The sequence below is a fragment of the Oreochromis aureus genome, linkage group 15 (assembly GCF_013358895.1).
Source record: "Oreochromis aureus strain Israel breed Guangdong linkage group 15, ZZ_aureus, whole genome shotgun sequence".
Classification (NCBI taxonomy): Eukaryota; Metazoa; Chordata; class Actinopteri; order Cichliformes; family Cichlidae; genus Oreochromis; species Oreochromis aureus.
Genome location: NC_052956.1, coordinates 9162118 through 9177722, shown reverse-complemented (window position 1 = coordinate 9177722; position 15605 = coordinate 9162118). Strand labels below are relative to the sequence as shown.

Genomic DNA, 15605 nt, shown 5'->3' with positions numbered 1-15605 from the left:
TATTCTTTCAGGCTTTGGATTTTTGCCTCCTAAAGTGGCTCATTTCACATCGAGTGCTTGTGTTCTAAGAGTCATGGTGGCAGAATGGTCACCTTGTGGCCACTGAAGAATTTATTGCTTTCTTTTTATGATGCCACAGCAGCACCTATATATCCTACTGGCCTTGCTTCGTGGACAGAGGTTTACATTACAGTTTGTCAAAGCATTTGCCACATTTGGTGCACTGTGAAGCAGACAGGCTTCTTATCATGTGATGTCTCACAAAGGGACCTGTTTCAGTCGCCCGAATCACCGCATAAAGGGGCCTAAAATGCTCGTGAACTTGATAAGCATAAACGTCACTTTTTCCTCCCCTGTAAAATGAAGCTAAAGCGAATCAAAGAAACCAAAGAGGGCTGAAACTCAACCTTGGCTTCAGCTGTGACTCACGGCCTGCCGTAACTGCTGCTCTGACTGTACCCCCAGACCCAGTAAAACACGCCCCTCTTGCAGTTGCTTCCTTGTTTCTCCCTGTATCCCGTTTTCTTTTCTTTTGTCTTTCCCTTTCTTTTTTTTTTTAATCCAAAAAGGAGCCATTGACATTCGGTGTAAAATAGAGGCAGGGTGGGGTGGGGGGCCTGAACAGAGGATCGGCAGGGGTGTAGGGTGTCTTGAGCCCAGTGTGAACAGCTGAGAGGTGTGATTTCACAGGCTGGCTCCCCCCTGTCAGAGCGCTGATTGGGCCGGACAGGAGGCGCAGGAGAGGCCCGGGCTTCTAAAGGACACCAACAGGTGGGAGGCCGCATTGGAGGGGGCCGCTCCTGGAGCCATAGAAAAGGCCGATCTGCAAGGCCTGCTGTGGGCACAATCCACTGACCAGATACAGAGGAGGATGGGTGATCACAGGAGAGCTGAGGGTGAAGCCGAGGAGTGGTTCTCAGAAAGCAGAGGGTTAGTTTCATGAGCTTGGGTTTAAAGGGTGGATAAAAGGCAGAGGACAACTTCAGGGATGAGGAGTAAGGTTGGTCTGAGTTTTGTCTGTTTTTGAATCACTCTTGTGATTTCTCCTTCTAAAACTTTAGTTCACAGCGCAGGAAGAGACACATGTCAGGCAACAAAATCTTTGGGTTGCTGTGCTTGTGTGGTTTCAGCTTAACTGCAGCACAATACGAGTAAAAATCTGGTATCAAACCAGCTTTCTCTCACTTTTACTGAAGACACAGCACAACATGGCAGCCACTTGTGTCAGATGAGGGGAAGCTGAGGTGTGATGCAGGAAAGAATCAGGAAATCTGGTGCCTCTCAGAGGAGTCATCCTAGTCTAATTACAGTAGACGAGACAGACTTTCTGGTGGCCATTTGGTTCAGAAGTGTTTAGATTTATCGAGGAAGTCACCACTTGTGAAGGAGAGGCGGACTGTGGCCTTCATCTTGACCCCATTTACTCACCGTGAGAAAACCACAAGAGGAGGCGCAAGGAGACCAGAGGAAGGTGAGTAAAGCGCATTTTTTAAAAATCAGCTCAAGCTATTTTAATAAGGGGTTGTGATTAAAATGAATTGAATTTTTTCCACTTTTAAGGATCACTTGACACAACTGTCGGCATCACGTTGACTTGGCATGGCACGATGTTTGGGAAATAAAAAAAGGACGATGACCTTTGTTTGATGGGAGTCGGTATTTGCCTCACCCGCCTGAGTTATTTAAACTCATTTCAGCATCATCACACTGGCATTACCCATCAAGTATCTGCCAGTATGACCAGTCCAGTCATCTGTCAGTATCAGAAAATTCACTTTTTACTTGTCTGATAAAACAATGGTCAGGTTTAACCCATACAAATGAAAAGAAAGAAGAATTTCCTCTTCCTCGCTTCTAGTTTCATGGAGATGATAGAAGCCACCATTCTCTGCCTCTTTCGCTCCATTTTTCCTTCACTCACTCACTCACTCACTCACTCACTCTGTCACAGTTAACCGCTGTTAAGCCGGTTCTTCCCGCTACTCTTCACGCATGGCTATGAAAGGGTGCTTTGTGTCTCGAGGAGCAGCGAATCCAGTTGTTGTCCCTTGTGAGCACATGCTTCCTTATATCCCCATATTAATACGCCACTTATGGAATGTAAGGAAGTGTGTGGTTTCAAGGGGACCTGAGCATCGACGTGGACATTTCTCATATTGTTCTTTCATTTGTCTTCATTCAGAAAATTGTGTGAGGGTGTCTGTCTACTTCATGTGTGTGTGTGTGTGTGTGTGTGTGTGTGTGTGTGTGTGTGTGTGTGTGTGTGTGTGTGTGTGTGTGTGTGTGTGTGTGTGTGTGTGTGTGTTGGGGGGTGTCAGAGTTCATGAACATGTGTGTGTGTGGCAGGACAACAGGTGAAAGGCCTGTTCCCTCTCCTTCAGCTCAGGCACGTGTGCAGTTAGCATTACTCCCAGGGCCGCTGATCGGGTCTCAGGGACTTCTTGAAAAATTCCTGCCCTGCCCCAACTGCTGACAGTCAAGGAGGATTGACAGAGCACAGCTGTCACCCATTATAGCAACCGCAGAGCTCTCAAAAAGGGAAGAGGGGAGGGAAGGGCAGAGATGCAGGAGCTGTCACTGGGGGTGAAAGTTCGCTGCCGTGGGCTGGATTTGGAAGGAAACGGAGAGATGTCACCGGCTATCAGAGTTCTCAAGCCTCTAAATAGGAACTATTTGCTTGGTAACACGGAGGCACTTGTTCCTGTGCAGTAACTTCTCCTTTTCTCTCTCTGTGTGTTCCATCAGGTAAGACTGAAGAGGACTCAGCAGCCCTGACTGCCTGCAGATGATGTCCATCTCCTACTGTATTTCATCTTTCTCGTGTCCCTCTTTTTCCGTGACCTTTACCCCTGTAACCTTTCCTCTTGACTGCCCCTCCCCTCCTGCTCTCCCTCTTGCTCTGCCTCTTGCAGCTGAAGCAACACGCCTTGCTGTGGCTGGTCAAACGGAACCAAGTCAGGTGTTTCTGTGAGGTTTGGTCCCCTTCAACCAGCTACTGCGCCGTGAATTCAGTCAGCACACACCGGCTGGGAGTCAAACACGCAGTGACGTTGTGGTGTAGCGCTGCTTAATCTGGAGATGGTGAATAGAATAGATTATACAGCACAGATGCAACGTGAATCTTCTTTAGGAGCTCTATATTGATTGTTCATGGTAATATGTGACTAGAAACCAAATAAAAGATCACTGATGATGTACAGTGTTCAATTCCTGTTCTTCTGATTCACGTTCAGTCCATTCTGTACTTGAGGAAAGACACAAAGATACATTAAGTCTAGCAGCTGAGTTCACCTTATTCTGCAGAATAGACTCTGACCCAGTATGAGATGATATAAATATAGGGCCTAAAATGGCAGCAAAGTATAACTTAGTAAATTATTTAAACAGAAAAAGAGTGCAGGTGTAGCAGTGCAGGGATAGACACTGTAGCATAGATGGGAAAAGCTAATATTACAGTCTGGGCCAGAGAATTCAGTACCATGGATAGCACTCATGATGTATATATACAGTAATATGCTGTTTCTAGTTAGGTTGCCTTCTGTGTGGGTGTGGAGTGTACTCATGCCTGCAGACTATTTACAAACAGGCTGTGCAGAGGCAAGCCAACAATCTAATAACCCTGCGCTATATGAGCTACACACCGAGTACCACTCTGAGGTTTAAAATATCACTGTGCCTGAGACTAGAGCTAGACTAAATCTCTTTTATCCCAACTTCAAGGTCAGTTTTAAATGATGAGATAGGGATGCATCAGTAAAAAATGACAGATCTTTTTTCTTTTTGTGTTTACATGGATTTTACACTTTACTGTATAGGTCTATAAATAGGACATATGCTTGTGTCTGTGTATTTTTGTTCTTGTTTCACTTATATTTCATGTGTGTTTAAACATTTTTTATAAATACAGCCTGGGTGGAAACCTGATCCAAATTTCCTATAATGTGGTACAATAAAATCTGTCTTCAGTCTTTTTTGTGATGGAGGATAATATACACACAAAAATGACACTCCAGATGTCTCCATGAAAATAAACTTCCTCTAAGCATGCAGATGTAATGGGGATGCAAATAAGCATACAAAGAACAGCGCTGCACATCCATTACCAACTTTTTCACTTGAAACTTTTTGTCAAAACCAGCAAAAATCTGCTGCTGTTATTGAAATCACTGACCAAAAGCCAGGATGCTGAAGTTGTAATGCACTGAGTCATAATATAAACAGTAAACTGATAATTAACATCAGCGGAATAGACGGGCGATCTGTCCAGAGTTTACATACCACCTACCCGATGGATGGATGGATGGATGGATGGATGGATGGATGGATGGATGGATGGATGGATGGATAGATGGATGGATGGATGGATGGATGGATGGATGGATGGATGGATGGATTTTCATTATGAACCTTTGCCCTTATCATTACAGCAAAGTCACCAAAATAACATTCCTAATCAGTCCAGTTGTAGTTTGTAGTTTCATGTTCCTTGTTAGACAAAGGAGCAGATCCCAGTTCTGCTGGTGGGATAAGGACCTTCCACGGCCTCGTCCAGTTCTCCTAGAGTAACTGCCTGTCTCTTGGAATCTCTTCCTTGCTGTTGATACTGTGCAGGGAGACACATCAAGCCTTCTGGCAATGTGACATTTTAATGCCAGAATTGGAAAAAAGGTTAGTGGCCTCCATCTGTAAAATAATTACTGTTATGGGGGTGTCTCATTGTTTTCTCTCTAGTGCACCTGTTGTGAATTTATTCACACCAAAACAGATAAAGCTGATCAACAACCCCCTCTGCTACTTAACTGACCAGATCAATATTCCAATATTCAATTCAATATTCAATATTCCCTCTATGTATTGCACAGTGATTCCCTCTACTGTGCAATCACTGTGCAATACTTAATTCTATGTGCAGTAACCAAAACAGTATATACAAAACACTATTTATTTATTTCCCCTTTTAATGTTCATATGTATAATACTCAGAAGGTTTTTTGTTTAAAGAAATAAAGGAATGCTCAAGACTTTTTCACAGTAGGCTACTGAATGATGTAGGAAGTTTGATAGTTTTAGATTTTTTTCAAAGAGTCTACAAGTTGATGTAGCAAGTTCGGCCTTTAGAATCAAATGTAAACATAAAATAAATAACAGTATGTCACTGAGTGAGCCTTAATAACACCCATTAAACCTTAATACTATTTGGAAAATGGACCGCACTACATACTCATACAACGTCATCCACCAGGGGGCGATATACGTTTCTATGGCAGTAGTTTCTACAGCAGATGAGGAAGTGAAGCAGCATCGTAAACATGGCTGACAGTGGAGTGATAGGTGGGTTTCAGAGTGTGTAAATAGCTGTAGTTCATTTGGTTTTTCCTTTTGATTCTTATTCTTTAGTTGTAGGAGTTACGAAGAAGTATCTCATACTCACAGCGCTTATTATGTAGACTTTGTTATTAGCTGGTAGCAAAGTTAATTTCCCAGATGCTAGACCTGCTAACGTTAGCGTCGAGAGCATGTAAACGGTACTCATGCCGTAGACACGGAGAATGTATTGCATCATCTTTTCGAGTAGTTTTAAAATATACAATACGCATGTTTCTCGTTGTCACTGTGCTGTGACGATGATGCACTACACTAGTTTTATTACTGGTTTCGCTGACACGGTGCAAACTAAAAGCAGCTAACAGACTCGACCTTAGTATCACCGCCTCTTGTGGGAAAAGTAACAGAAGTACGTTATAATGATAAATAATCTATTCTTATCATCCTCTGTTGCTTGTGTTACAGATGGACCCGGGAGGAAAGATGAAATTGAACGCGCAAAGGTTAGTCTAGGTGTTTTCTTGACATTTATTACAGCCTTTTGTGTGCATAAATGCTTTCCTTAATAATTAGGTTTTTCTTGACGCCTCTTCCTGTCACGTGACAGAGTGAAGGCAAAGACCTAACCAAGGAGGAGAAGCAACGGCTGAGGAAAGAGAAGAAACAGCAGAAGAAAAGCAAAGAGAAAAAAGATGACAAGGCATCACAGGAAAATGAGAAGGAGAAGAAGCCGGTCACTTCAGCAGCTCCAGCAGCTCCAGCATCCCAGCCTCCGACAAAACCCACAATGCAGAAAGGTGCCTCCCATTTAGGCAGCAGCAAGTGTCGTATCTGGGTGTACAGTGTGATTCATTCTTTACCCTGATATCTGTGTCCGTTTTGGTCTTTGTCAGCTCCTTCAGCAGTGCCTGCTACAGCACCCGTTTCTGTGCCTGCCTCAGAGGCTTCTGGGCCTGCGGACAAGCCGGCAAAGACTAAAGCAGAGCTGAAAGCTGAGAGGAGAGCTCGGCAAGAGGCTGAGCGGGCCAGCAAACAGAGCAAGAAGGGAGAGACAGGACAGCAGGCGACTACTAGCAAACCAAAAGCTCCGCCCAGTGATCTGCAGCCAGGTACTGCTGTTGCACCTACGATGACAGACGTCTTTTGGATAATCTAACTTGAAATACTGCATGCACTGTTGAGCCAAATCAAGTAGGAACAACAGACAGCTACCTATAGAACCTTGAGAAGCTGTTTGTGCCAACACAGAAGCTGCATGGCTGTGGAGGGCTCCTAGTTGGCTGTGATAAATACCGACTAACAGTGATTAGTGATTGTTGTAGGGCCAAACTTTGGTCTAATGATTGGCTTCAGCGAAATATGCTGAAACAAGACTGATTGGTGGTAACTTCAACCAACAATATGCCGGTACTGGTGAAGTGTTAAATGTAAAGGTCAAAGGCCTGTTCATGAAGCAAATTCAACATACCCTGAGTATCTTTCTCTTAAGATTGACAGTCAGAATAAGCACTCACATGAAGCTGGTTATCAACACACTATGTTGGTTTTCCCTTGCGCGTTCACATGATACTGGTGGCAATGGTAATAAGTGAATCAGCAGTAGAGCGACTGATTTTACCAAGGAAGGTGAAACTGTACTGAAATATGGGAAAATATGAAGACGTTAAACACGTAATAGACTGAAAGCAACACAGATGCTGCAGACAAACCAGCAATATGAGTGTGTGAGAGAGAAAAATGACTGTAGTGTAATAATATATTAAAAGTGTAAGCTTTAAGTGCTTTGACCAGTAAGACAAGACGAAGCCTGGGAAGAAAACTGGCAAAAATACCAGCTCTGCAAAGTTAACAGACTTATCAATATGAGAGCTCTTTCATTAACACATGGGTAAAGAGTAAAGAATAAATATAAACACAGAATTTGAATGTATGTGTTTTGTTTTCAGATTAACAGGCAAAAACAGGGAGCAGAAAATCAAGAAAAAAGGTGTTTCTGAGAATCTATATTTATTACGGATTTATTACTAAAAAACTTTACACTGTTATACTACTACTACTATTACTATATCTACACATTGAGGTCTGAGGGATCTTCCAGGAATGGTGGTGCTATTTTCTAGAGGATTGATTGGTTATTAGGCAGTTTTACATGTGCGTTGATCTCGAATGTGGAGCATAACCTGCTTTGTAGTGCAAGTTACCATGGCGATATATCCTTACCGTGGCTGGTAAGAAGTGAACAAATTGTAGTAGAGAAAGTCCACGGTTAACCGTGTAATTACCTGGATAAGATAAAATCCTGCTTCGCAGTACAGGCCTCAAAGCTATTTAGCATCTCCCAAAGGATCAGCAGAATGTAATTCAAGTTTGTCTTAATTTTTGGGCTCGTCAGAATATTAACACTCTTTGCATTTTCAGTGGTGAAGAGGCTCCCAGAACACATTCAAGTGGACAACCCAGACGTTTTAAAGAAACTTGCCAAGAAGTTGGAAAGACAACAGGTCAGTATTGTTATGAGGAACTTCTGAACACCCTTAAAAAAAGATTCAAGACACACCGGATACACACGATACACAGTGGTTCTAAATAACCTTTAGATTTGTTGTAAGAATGGATAGATTCATGGGGAAATGTTTGACTTACATTATGAAAATGGCTTGATCTTGGATGCTTAAAGTAACTATTTTCTATGTTTGAATCTAACATACTGTATTGTAAACAAATTCAGTTGATTCAGTTGAAAAAACACTGCTGGTATGTTTACAACATGTTATATTGGACAGAAGTGTGACATTTCCTGCAGGTGCATGGTTCGTTTTTGGAAATCTAAGCTTTTACTAGTTAAATCTGAGACATTCTCTAATTAAACAAAAGTCAGTCAGGTGTGCACATAAATAGAATTCCTGTTATTTGCCCAGTAACTCCAAAATAAAGTAACTTTATTTGGTTAAGTCATTGCAGCTTTGCATACAGCAACAGCAGTTGTGATTGCATGTGACTGTACCCAACATTTCTTTCAGACACCAGAGCACTATGCTGCTAAAAAGGTATAAGCCATCGGCGTCTGACTTTACACAATGTGTGCCATTAACCTTTTTTTTTCTTTTGGTTCTGTTTCGGTTGCTAACCTGTTATCTTAATCCAGCTTAACCCATTATCGCCAGTTGTTACAAACTTAATGAAAGAGATGTAAAAACATCTCTTCCATGTAGACAGCTGTTAAGTTTGCAAGTAGGTTTTTACAGAGTATGTGTGTTGTTTGCTGTGGTCACCTAAACACCGGGCTGTCCGTCGCTTGCTACTCTTCTGTTAGTCATATATAATTATAACAGTAATTTTGAATTTTGTCAGTTTTCTTTCTATTAGGTCTACACTGAATTCAAAGTTTAATGTAACTCTTAATGAATACGGTCTACAGGCTTTGCTGCGACTCCCTGTTTTCACCTCATTAACTCAGCTGTAATCTCTGACCTGGTGTACATTTTGTGGATTTCAGATCCCGCTGCGCTTAGATTATGGCTACAAAGTCAGCCTGTTTTCTCATCTCCACCAGTACAGTCGCAAAGCTCCTCTAACACAGCAACTCAGGTAAACTGACTTTAAATTGTATGTTACAGTGTGTTGTTTATGTCGTGTTATAAGATATAACCTATTAGGATTTCCTTAAATCTTATTAACAGACTCTTTTGTGGTTTGCAGCATTCCTTCTACAGTGATTCATCCCGCTATTGTCAGGCTGGGTTTGCAGTATTCACACGGCATTGTTGCAGGATCCAATGCTCGCTCTGTCGCCCTGCTGCATGCTTTCAAACAGGTACAGTCCCAACATAGACCATTCATTCTTCAAACCCCACAGTCCCCTCTCTCATGGGCGAGGCTGAGGCTGACACAGTGACCGTTTGACTGCAGTCAGTTACAAAGAAGTCGGCCAGTATTGGAGAGGGTCCAAGTTTTTACTTATCAGGACATTGTAAAAGTGAATCTGGTCATTAAAATCAGGTAGATACAATCTCAAATGAACTACAGAACATTACATATTACAGTGTCATTATTTAATGAAGTCAAAATCCAGAAGCACCGTGTGAAAAACTGAGTGTACCATGACTGCATCCATTGAAAATACAAGGGCAAGTAGCAGCCAGGTGTTGGTAATCAGATATACCTTATTAAGTGATCATGAGTAGGTGTGACCATCTTTATAAAAGTGGAAGGTTTGACAGTTTGTTGTTCTTAGGCATTCAGGTGTGCGTTAACACAGAGCCAAGGAGGAAAGAAATCAGCAACGATTTCAAAGAAGCAACTGTCAATCTGTGAGGGATTATAAGGCTATAAGTCCATCATTACACAGTGAGAAAGATTATTCACAAAATTCCTGCCGACCTTCCCATGAATGGACATCCTAGCAAATTCACATCAAGTTGAGAGCGCGTAATGCTCAGAGAAGCTGCAAAAAAAAAAATTCAAGGACTACATCTCAGACTCTACACGCCTCAGTGAGTTCATCACAGTACAGTTAGAAAAACACTGAACAAGTATGGTTTGTTTGGAAGTGCTGTCATAGGGAAAACTTATTCTTTCTAAAAAAGAACATGGTGGTATAGCTTAGCTTTTCAAAGTTGCATCTGGGCTTGTTTTACAGCCACAAGACCTGGGCACTTTGCAGTCACCGAGTTTACTACGAGCTCCTATGTATATAAAAGTATTGTAAAGTCAATGTGAGGCCATCTGTCTGACAGCTAAAAGTCTGGCCTTAATTGGGTCATGCAACAGGACAACGATCGCAAGCACAGCAGCAAATCTACAACAGAATAACTGGAAAAGAAAAGAAATGTTGTAATGGCCCAGTCAAAGTCCAGTGTTTCATTTTTTCCCTTTAGGTAATACGGGACTACACTACACCTCCAAATGAGGAGCTATCAAGAGACTTGGTCAACAAGCTAAAACCTTATATCAGGTAAAGGGAAAAATTACTAATTTTAGTCATTCATCACTGTTTCCTACACTACTGACACGTTTTTGGTTTAACACATGAAATCATTCCTTTTGCTTTGTTTTTATTTTAGTTTTCTGAATCAGTGTCGCCCTCTGTCAGCCAGCATGGGTAATGCAATCAAATACATCAAGAAGGAGATCTCTAATATTCCTAGTAACTGTAAAGAAGAGGAGGTTAGTGACACTCTTGTATTTGTAATCACATAATCCATTTAAGTAATAAGACTTTTAACACACTGTGTGGTTCATTTTAAGTTTCTGATACTTAAGAACTCATGCACTTCCTTTTGTTTTTAGGCAAAGAGCAAACTGCTCAACGATATCGAGTCCTACATTAATGAGAAGATTATTCTTGCTGGTGTAGCTATTGCCAAGTGCGCCATAGAAAAACAAAAGATCAGTGATGGAGATGTTATCCTAGTTTATGGATGGTAAGTCTCTAAAAGCTGCGTGCATGTACTTGGTTTCAGCTGTTAAATCTGTTCTTTATTAGCGAGCATTGCTTAATTGTTTATTCTTAACACTTTCCCTTCCCTGTTTTGGTTTGATGCAACCTTCCTTCCGCATTTTTGTCCTGACATTAAATGTTCCTCTTTCCTCCCTGACAGCTCATCACTGGTCAACCACATCCTTTGCGAGGCCTTTGAGAAAAGCAGAAAATTCCGTGTTATTGTTGTGGACAGCAGGCCTCGGCTAGAGGGCAAGGAGGCCCTGAGGCGCCTGGTCCAGAAAGGCATCAGCTGCACCTATGTTCTTATCTCTGCTGTCTCTTACATCCTTCCAGAGGTAATCACGGAGCTACACTAAATGGAGCAAGGTGTAGATATATATAGAGTAAACCCCAAAAGATTTGGTTCTAAGCACAATGAGTTTTATTCTTTTCTAGGTGTCAAAGGTTTTCCTTGGTGCTCATGCTCTGCTGGCTAATGGTTATGTCATGTCTCGAGTGGGGACATCACAGATAGCTCTGGTGGCCAAAGCTTTTAATGTGCCTGTGCTGGTGTGTTGTGAGACCTACAAGTTCTGTGACAGGGTGCAGACAGATTCCTTCGTATCTAATGAACTAGGTATGGAAAGTGTTCAGTTGCTACATAAATGTCTGCGAGCCTTTCAGCTCAATTTGTCCTTTGGCTCAACTTTATTTCCATACTCCAGATGACCCCGACGACCTCATTGTAACCCGTAAAGGAACGACTCCGCTAGAGGGATGGCAGAATGAGTCCTCTCTTGGCCTTCTTAACCTGGTCTACGACGTGACGCCGCCTGATTTCGTAGATCTAGTCATCACAGAGCTCGGGATGATCCCGTGTACCTCTGTCCCTGTGGTGCTGCGAGTCAAAAACGTGGACCAGTGAACAACTCAGTTTGTGTGCACAAGAGCTTGTACACACACAACAAATTGTGCTTTTAGCATGCAATAAATATATATCTGAAGTGACATATGCTTTTTAAATTGAGTCCATGTGTGTTTTTACGGTAGTATTGGATAAATGGAAATATATTTCCTGGCCTAATATGACAAGGTTGTTCTGTTTGTTTAAAAAAAAAAAAAAGTAGTGCTAGATGTTATAAGACCCACTGTTTATTAGAAACAGACCATTTAATTGCCAATACAATCCCACCGAGCGTCACAACACCGGTTATTAACCATGGCATGCAATTTGAAACAAGACAGAAATTTTTCCTGATTACAGTTGGAGTTGAAGCATCAGATAAATTTTATGGCTCCCATAAAGTTAGGTTTAATGACACAAAAGAAAAGTAAGACATTAACCAGGTACTACAGTTTTTGGTAAAGCAGCTAGGAGTTTATGTTCTCACTGCTCATATATCATCACAAAGTTCAGTTAAAACCAGGAGAAATACTCTGCATGCTGTAGATGCACTCTCTCCTTACAAGAATTATTTATTAGTTGCAATATTTAGTCAGTGCATTAACATTCACACAACTTATTTAGCCAGAAGCATGTATTGAACATAGAGCAACTAGAGCTGCCCTTCAACACTGAATTTTCGCAATAGGAGAACTCTACATTTTAACAGCTAGAAAATCAGTTAATGTACAATTAAATCCTGTATATGCATGTAAACATGATACCCGAAGCGCAGAAACGGATCCTGTTTTAAAATCTTTAGTAGAACCCTGAATCTCACTGGAGAAGAGTATCAACGGAGGTTACCCTTGAATGTCAAGACATTTAGCACATGTGACCTATAAACAAAATGTGGCTGTAACAGCCAAGTATCTTCCACATTTTGTGTTTTGTCTGAAATTGAAATTAAAGATGTAAATAAAAACATCACACTTCAAAAAGAGGTTTGTTGCAAAAGAAAGGATTTTGTGTCACTCAAGTGCATAGAAAAAAAAAGAATTTAACCTATTGGACTATTAAAATAATTTTAAAGGTTTAAAGATGTCAAATAAGCTTGCACTCTTAATTATTACTGTTAAAATTTATATCAAAACAAACTTAGTCTTTGCTGTCAGTAAAGTGGAAATTCAGCACGCCTGCCCAGACAGGCTTTAGGACTGAAGTCAGTATTTGTGTAACTGCACATAGTTTCTGAAGGATTTTGTAAAACACAGTGTTTTCCCTTCTGTCACATGGTGTCAGTCAAATACATTTACAAATATAATTGATGTGCTAATAGTGGTCAATTTTGACAAAAATATTTGAAAGGCGGAGCAAATCTTTTCTTTAAAATTGCACTGAAACATCTTCGAGGTCAAACGTGTAAATTTCCTTGAAACAAAAACTACATCCGACCTCAAAAAGGTGTAAAATGAATAAAAACACATTTAAAAGAAGCCCTGTAAAAGTCCCCTCAGACTTTGTCAGCATTTTTCCCTATCAGTATCTTCCCTTTAAGAACAGTCAGTTTCAGATTAAAACCAGCTGACTAAGGTTCAGCTTTAGAGTGATTTGGCTTTACGTCTCTGGGTGGCCCACAGAAGAACCGAGATCACAACCGTAGAAGCTGCAAGAGGTCCAAAGACTTGCAGAGCTGGGAACTCCCCCTATGGACAGTTTTAACAAATGCACAACTCTAAATAATCGAAAAGCTTAGCATCAAAAGGTGATTTGCATAAAGCTGCTTGCAGAACCAACCTCTCGAAGACACTTGTATCCACGGAAGTTTTCAGCGCAGCTGCACTCAAAGAAGCCTGGGCCGAAGGGGGCGCAGAGGGAGTTCTCTGGACAGTTCATTGCTGTGGATTACCAACAAGTATGAACAGATGTCACGTGTAACATATATAACTGTAGTTTTAGATGGCATGTGTCACAGCAAAAGTTAGGAACTTACACAGCTGTCCAGTCTCGTTGCACATATTCCTTTGGCCTTCACAATGGCGATTTCCCTTTTTGATTTCAACCTTTTCCCAAGATGTGTTGCTTCCTGGACAATCTATATTTTGTGGTAAAATCCTACAGAGAAATTAAGTTAGAAAAAAAATAAATTTCAATCTAATACTGAGGAGAATCTGTCATATTTTGGGTAAAATACTTACATGTAGTTTAACTTATTAAATCCTTGAAAAGCTGTATCACTGATGTTGACAATGGGATTGAACGAGAGGTCTCTGTAATATAAACATTTATAGGATGCATTTAAAAGAGCGACCACATTGATAAAAACACTAGTACTTTCTAGTACAACTATCAGTCATCCAGTCACACTGCACTTGTATCTATGCCTAAACACTTTGTCTAACTTTGATACGTCTTGCCCAAGGTTACCTCAATATGTCAATAATTTGGTAGAGAATTTGCTCAACCACAGCCGCCCTGTGTGGTCCTTATTTGCTTCAGCTATATTTATTTTTTGTGAAGTTAAATATTTTTAGTGCTTGCCAGAAAGGGAGATAAAAGTTGTTATGCATGGCCAGAAGTAGCGATAAGAGCAGTTATTTCCTTTTGAATTAAAAATAACCTTACAATCAAAGAAAAAGCACGTGTAAGCAGGAGCTTTTGTTGTTTTGCGTGCAGACGAGAGGATTATTTGTGAAACTGTATTTACTGTTCTTACATCATGAAAGCTGTTGATGCTCCCTGAAGATCCTGCACACAAGTTAGTGAACAGTTGGAGAGATCCAACCTGACAAACAAAAAACACAAATAAAGTTCAAATAATGAAGAACTTCTTCTTTCAGCTGCACTCTTTAGGGGTCACTACCAAATTTGATCATCTGCCTCCATCTCACCCTATCCCTAGCATCCTTCTCTACCAACTCTGTGCATGTGCTCCTTCATTATATCCATGAATCGTTTCTGTGGTCTTCCTCTTTTTCTTCTGCCTGCCAGCTCCAAATTCAACACCCTTTGTCCAATATATCCCACTATCCAAACCATCTCACCTTTGCCTCTCTAACTGTGTCTCAAAAAAACCCAAACTGAGCTGTACTTCTGATATTTTCATGTTTAACCTTGCCCATTCTGGTCAATCCTAATGAAAATGGTAGCACTGCCAATTCTGCCACCTCCAGCTCAGCCTCCTGTCTGTTAGTGAGATTATGAAGACGAAACCTTTCCTACAAGTTAATACACAGTCAGCATTGGAAGTCACTAGAAAGAAAAGACATTTACATTTTCTTTTTTTTTAACAGTTATTCACAAAAGAGCTTAACAAATCTCAGCTTGGGTGTAAATTCTGTTTCCGACGGACCCTGAAAGCAGCAAATCCTACCCGATGATGTGTTCAGGGTCGTTTGTGGTGTCATTTCTCAAACAGCAACGTCCGTCTATCCGTCCAGCGGAAAAGAAGCAAAACTGACCGACCGCAGAGCTGTTTAGGATGATCCCACCACACAGGTTACATACCTGTGGTTACACGTCATAAAGAAGGGGGGGGGGGCTGTAAACAACAATCTTGCTGGCCATTTCCTTTCTGGCACATACAGCTACATCAGAACCTGTTTTATTTTTAGTAATATATATGCGCCACAGAGTTATTGAAGTAAAGACTACAGTTATTGCATTTAGAAAGCCCAGCCTTACCTGCAGCTCCGTCAGCTGATAACTTGCTTGGAAAAATAAATTAAGGATCAAAACAAGCGCCACAAATCTCATACAGCTACATAAAGCTTTCATTTTTAGCAACTGGAGTCACATGATCTGGCCGCAGCAGGGCACGTGACAGGAAGCGGGTCCAGCATTTTATGACGTTTACAGGATTTTATGGGATATTTAACTAACATTACCTGCTTCTGTACGCTCTCTGTTACACACGATCACAAACAATAGTATGAAAATGTGCAGTAAGCATTTCTTGCTATAGAAAAAAGGTTA

At 41.1% G+C, this 15605-nt stretch overlaps 2 protein-coding genes and 1 long non-coding RNA gene across 3 annotated transcripts; 2 read left to right on the top strand and 1 right to left on the bottom strand.

Moving 5' to 3' along the window:
- The first annotated feature begins 858 nt into the window (after window positions 1–858).
- On the top strand, window positions 859–3195 carry LOC120433267. Its single transcript, XR_005608443.1, has 2 exons — window positions 859–1471; window positions 2746–3195. It is a non-coding gene; the product is annotated as an uncharacterized LOC120433267 (long non-coding RNA).
- Window positions 3196–5255: 2060 nt separating this feature from the next.
- Window positions 5256–11770, top strand: eif2b4 (eukaryotic translation initiation factor 2B, subunit 4 delta). The gene is made up of 13 exons (XM_031731974.2): window positions 5256–5331; window positions 5791–5828; window positions 5933–6122; window positions 6219–6434; window positions 7744–7826; window positions 8822–8913; window positions 9025–9139; window positions 10203–10279; window positions 10389–10491; window positions 10615–10748; window positions 10926–11103; window positions 11204–11384; window positions 11473–11770. Exons 1-13 carry the CDS (start codon window positions 5310–5312, stop codon window positions 11670–11672), a joined length of 1629 nt encoding a protein of 542 aa, XP_031587834.1. The 5' UTR covers window positions 5256–5309; the 3' UTR covers window positions 11673–11770.
- Window positions 11771–11881: 111 nt separating this feature from the next.
- atraid (all-trans retinoic acid-induced differentiation factor) lies at window positions 11882–15457 on the bottom strand. The gene is made up of 7 exons (XM_031731973.2): window positions 15315–15457; window positions 15004–15137; window positions 14347–14415; window positions 13829–13900; window positions 13624–13745; window positions 13428–13528; window positions 11882–13336 (listed from the first exon to the last, which is right to left on the bottom strand). The coding sequence occupies exons 1-7, from the start codon at window positions 15405–15407 to the stop codon at window positions 13232–13234; spliced, it is 696 nt and encodes a 231-aa protein (XP_031587833.1). The 5' UTR covers window positions 15408–15457; the 3' UTR covers window positions 11882–13231.
- Window positions 15458–15605: the final 148 nt, after the last annotated feature.

Excerpts from the sequence above, each read along its gene's own strand:
- eif2b4 (XM_031731974.2), top strand. The coding sequence starts at position 5,310 with ATGGCTGACAGTGGAGTGATAG. Across the intron at positions 6,435-7,743 it reads GCCCAGTGATCTGCAGCCAG|TGGTGAAGAGGCTCCCAGAA; the intron begins GTACTGCTGTTG and ends TTGCATTTTCAG. Across the intron at positions 10,749-10,925 it reads GTTATCCTAGTTTATGGATG|CTCATCACTGGTCAACCACA; the intron begins GTAAGTCTCTAA and ends CCTCCCTGACAG.
- atraid (XM_031731973.2), bottom strand. The coding sequence starts at position 15,407 with ATGAAAGCTTTATGTAGCTGTATGAGATTTGTGGCGCTTGTTTTGATC. Across the intron at positions 13,901-14,346 it reads GCATCAACAGCTTTCATGAT|AGACCTCTCGTTCAATCCCA; the intron begins GTAAGAACAGTA and ends TTTATATTACAG. Across the intron at positions 13,529-13,623 it reads CAACGAGACTGGACAGCTGT|CAATGAACTGTCCAGAGAAC; the intron begins GTAAGTTCCTAA and ends GGTAATCCACAG.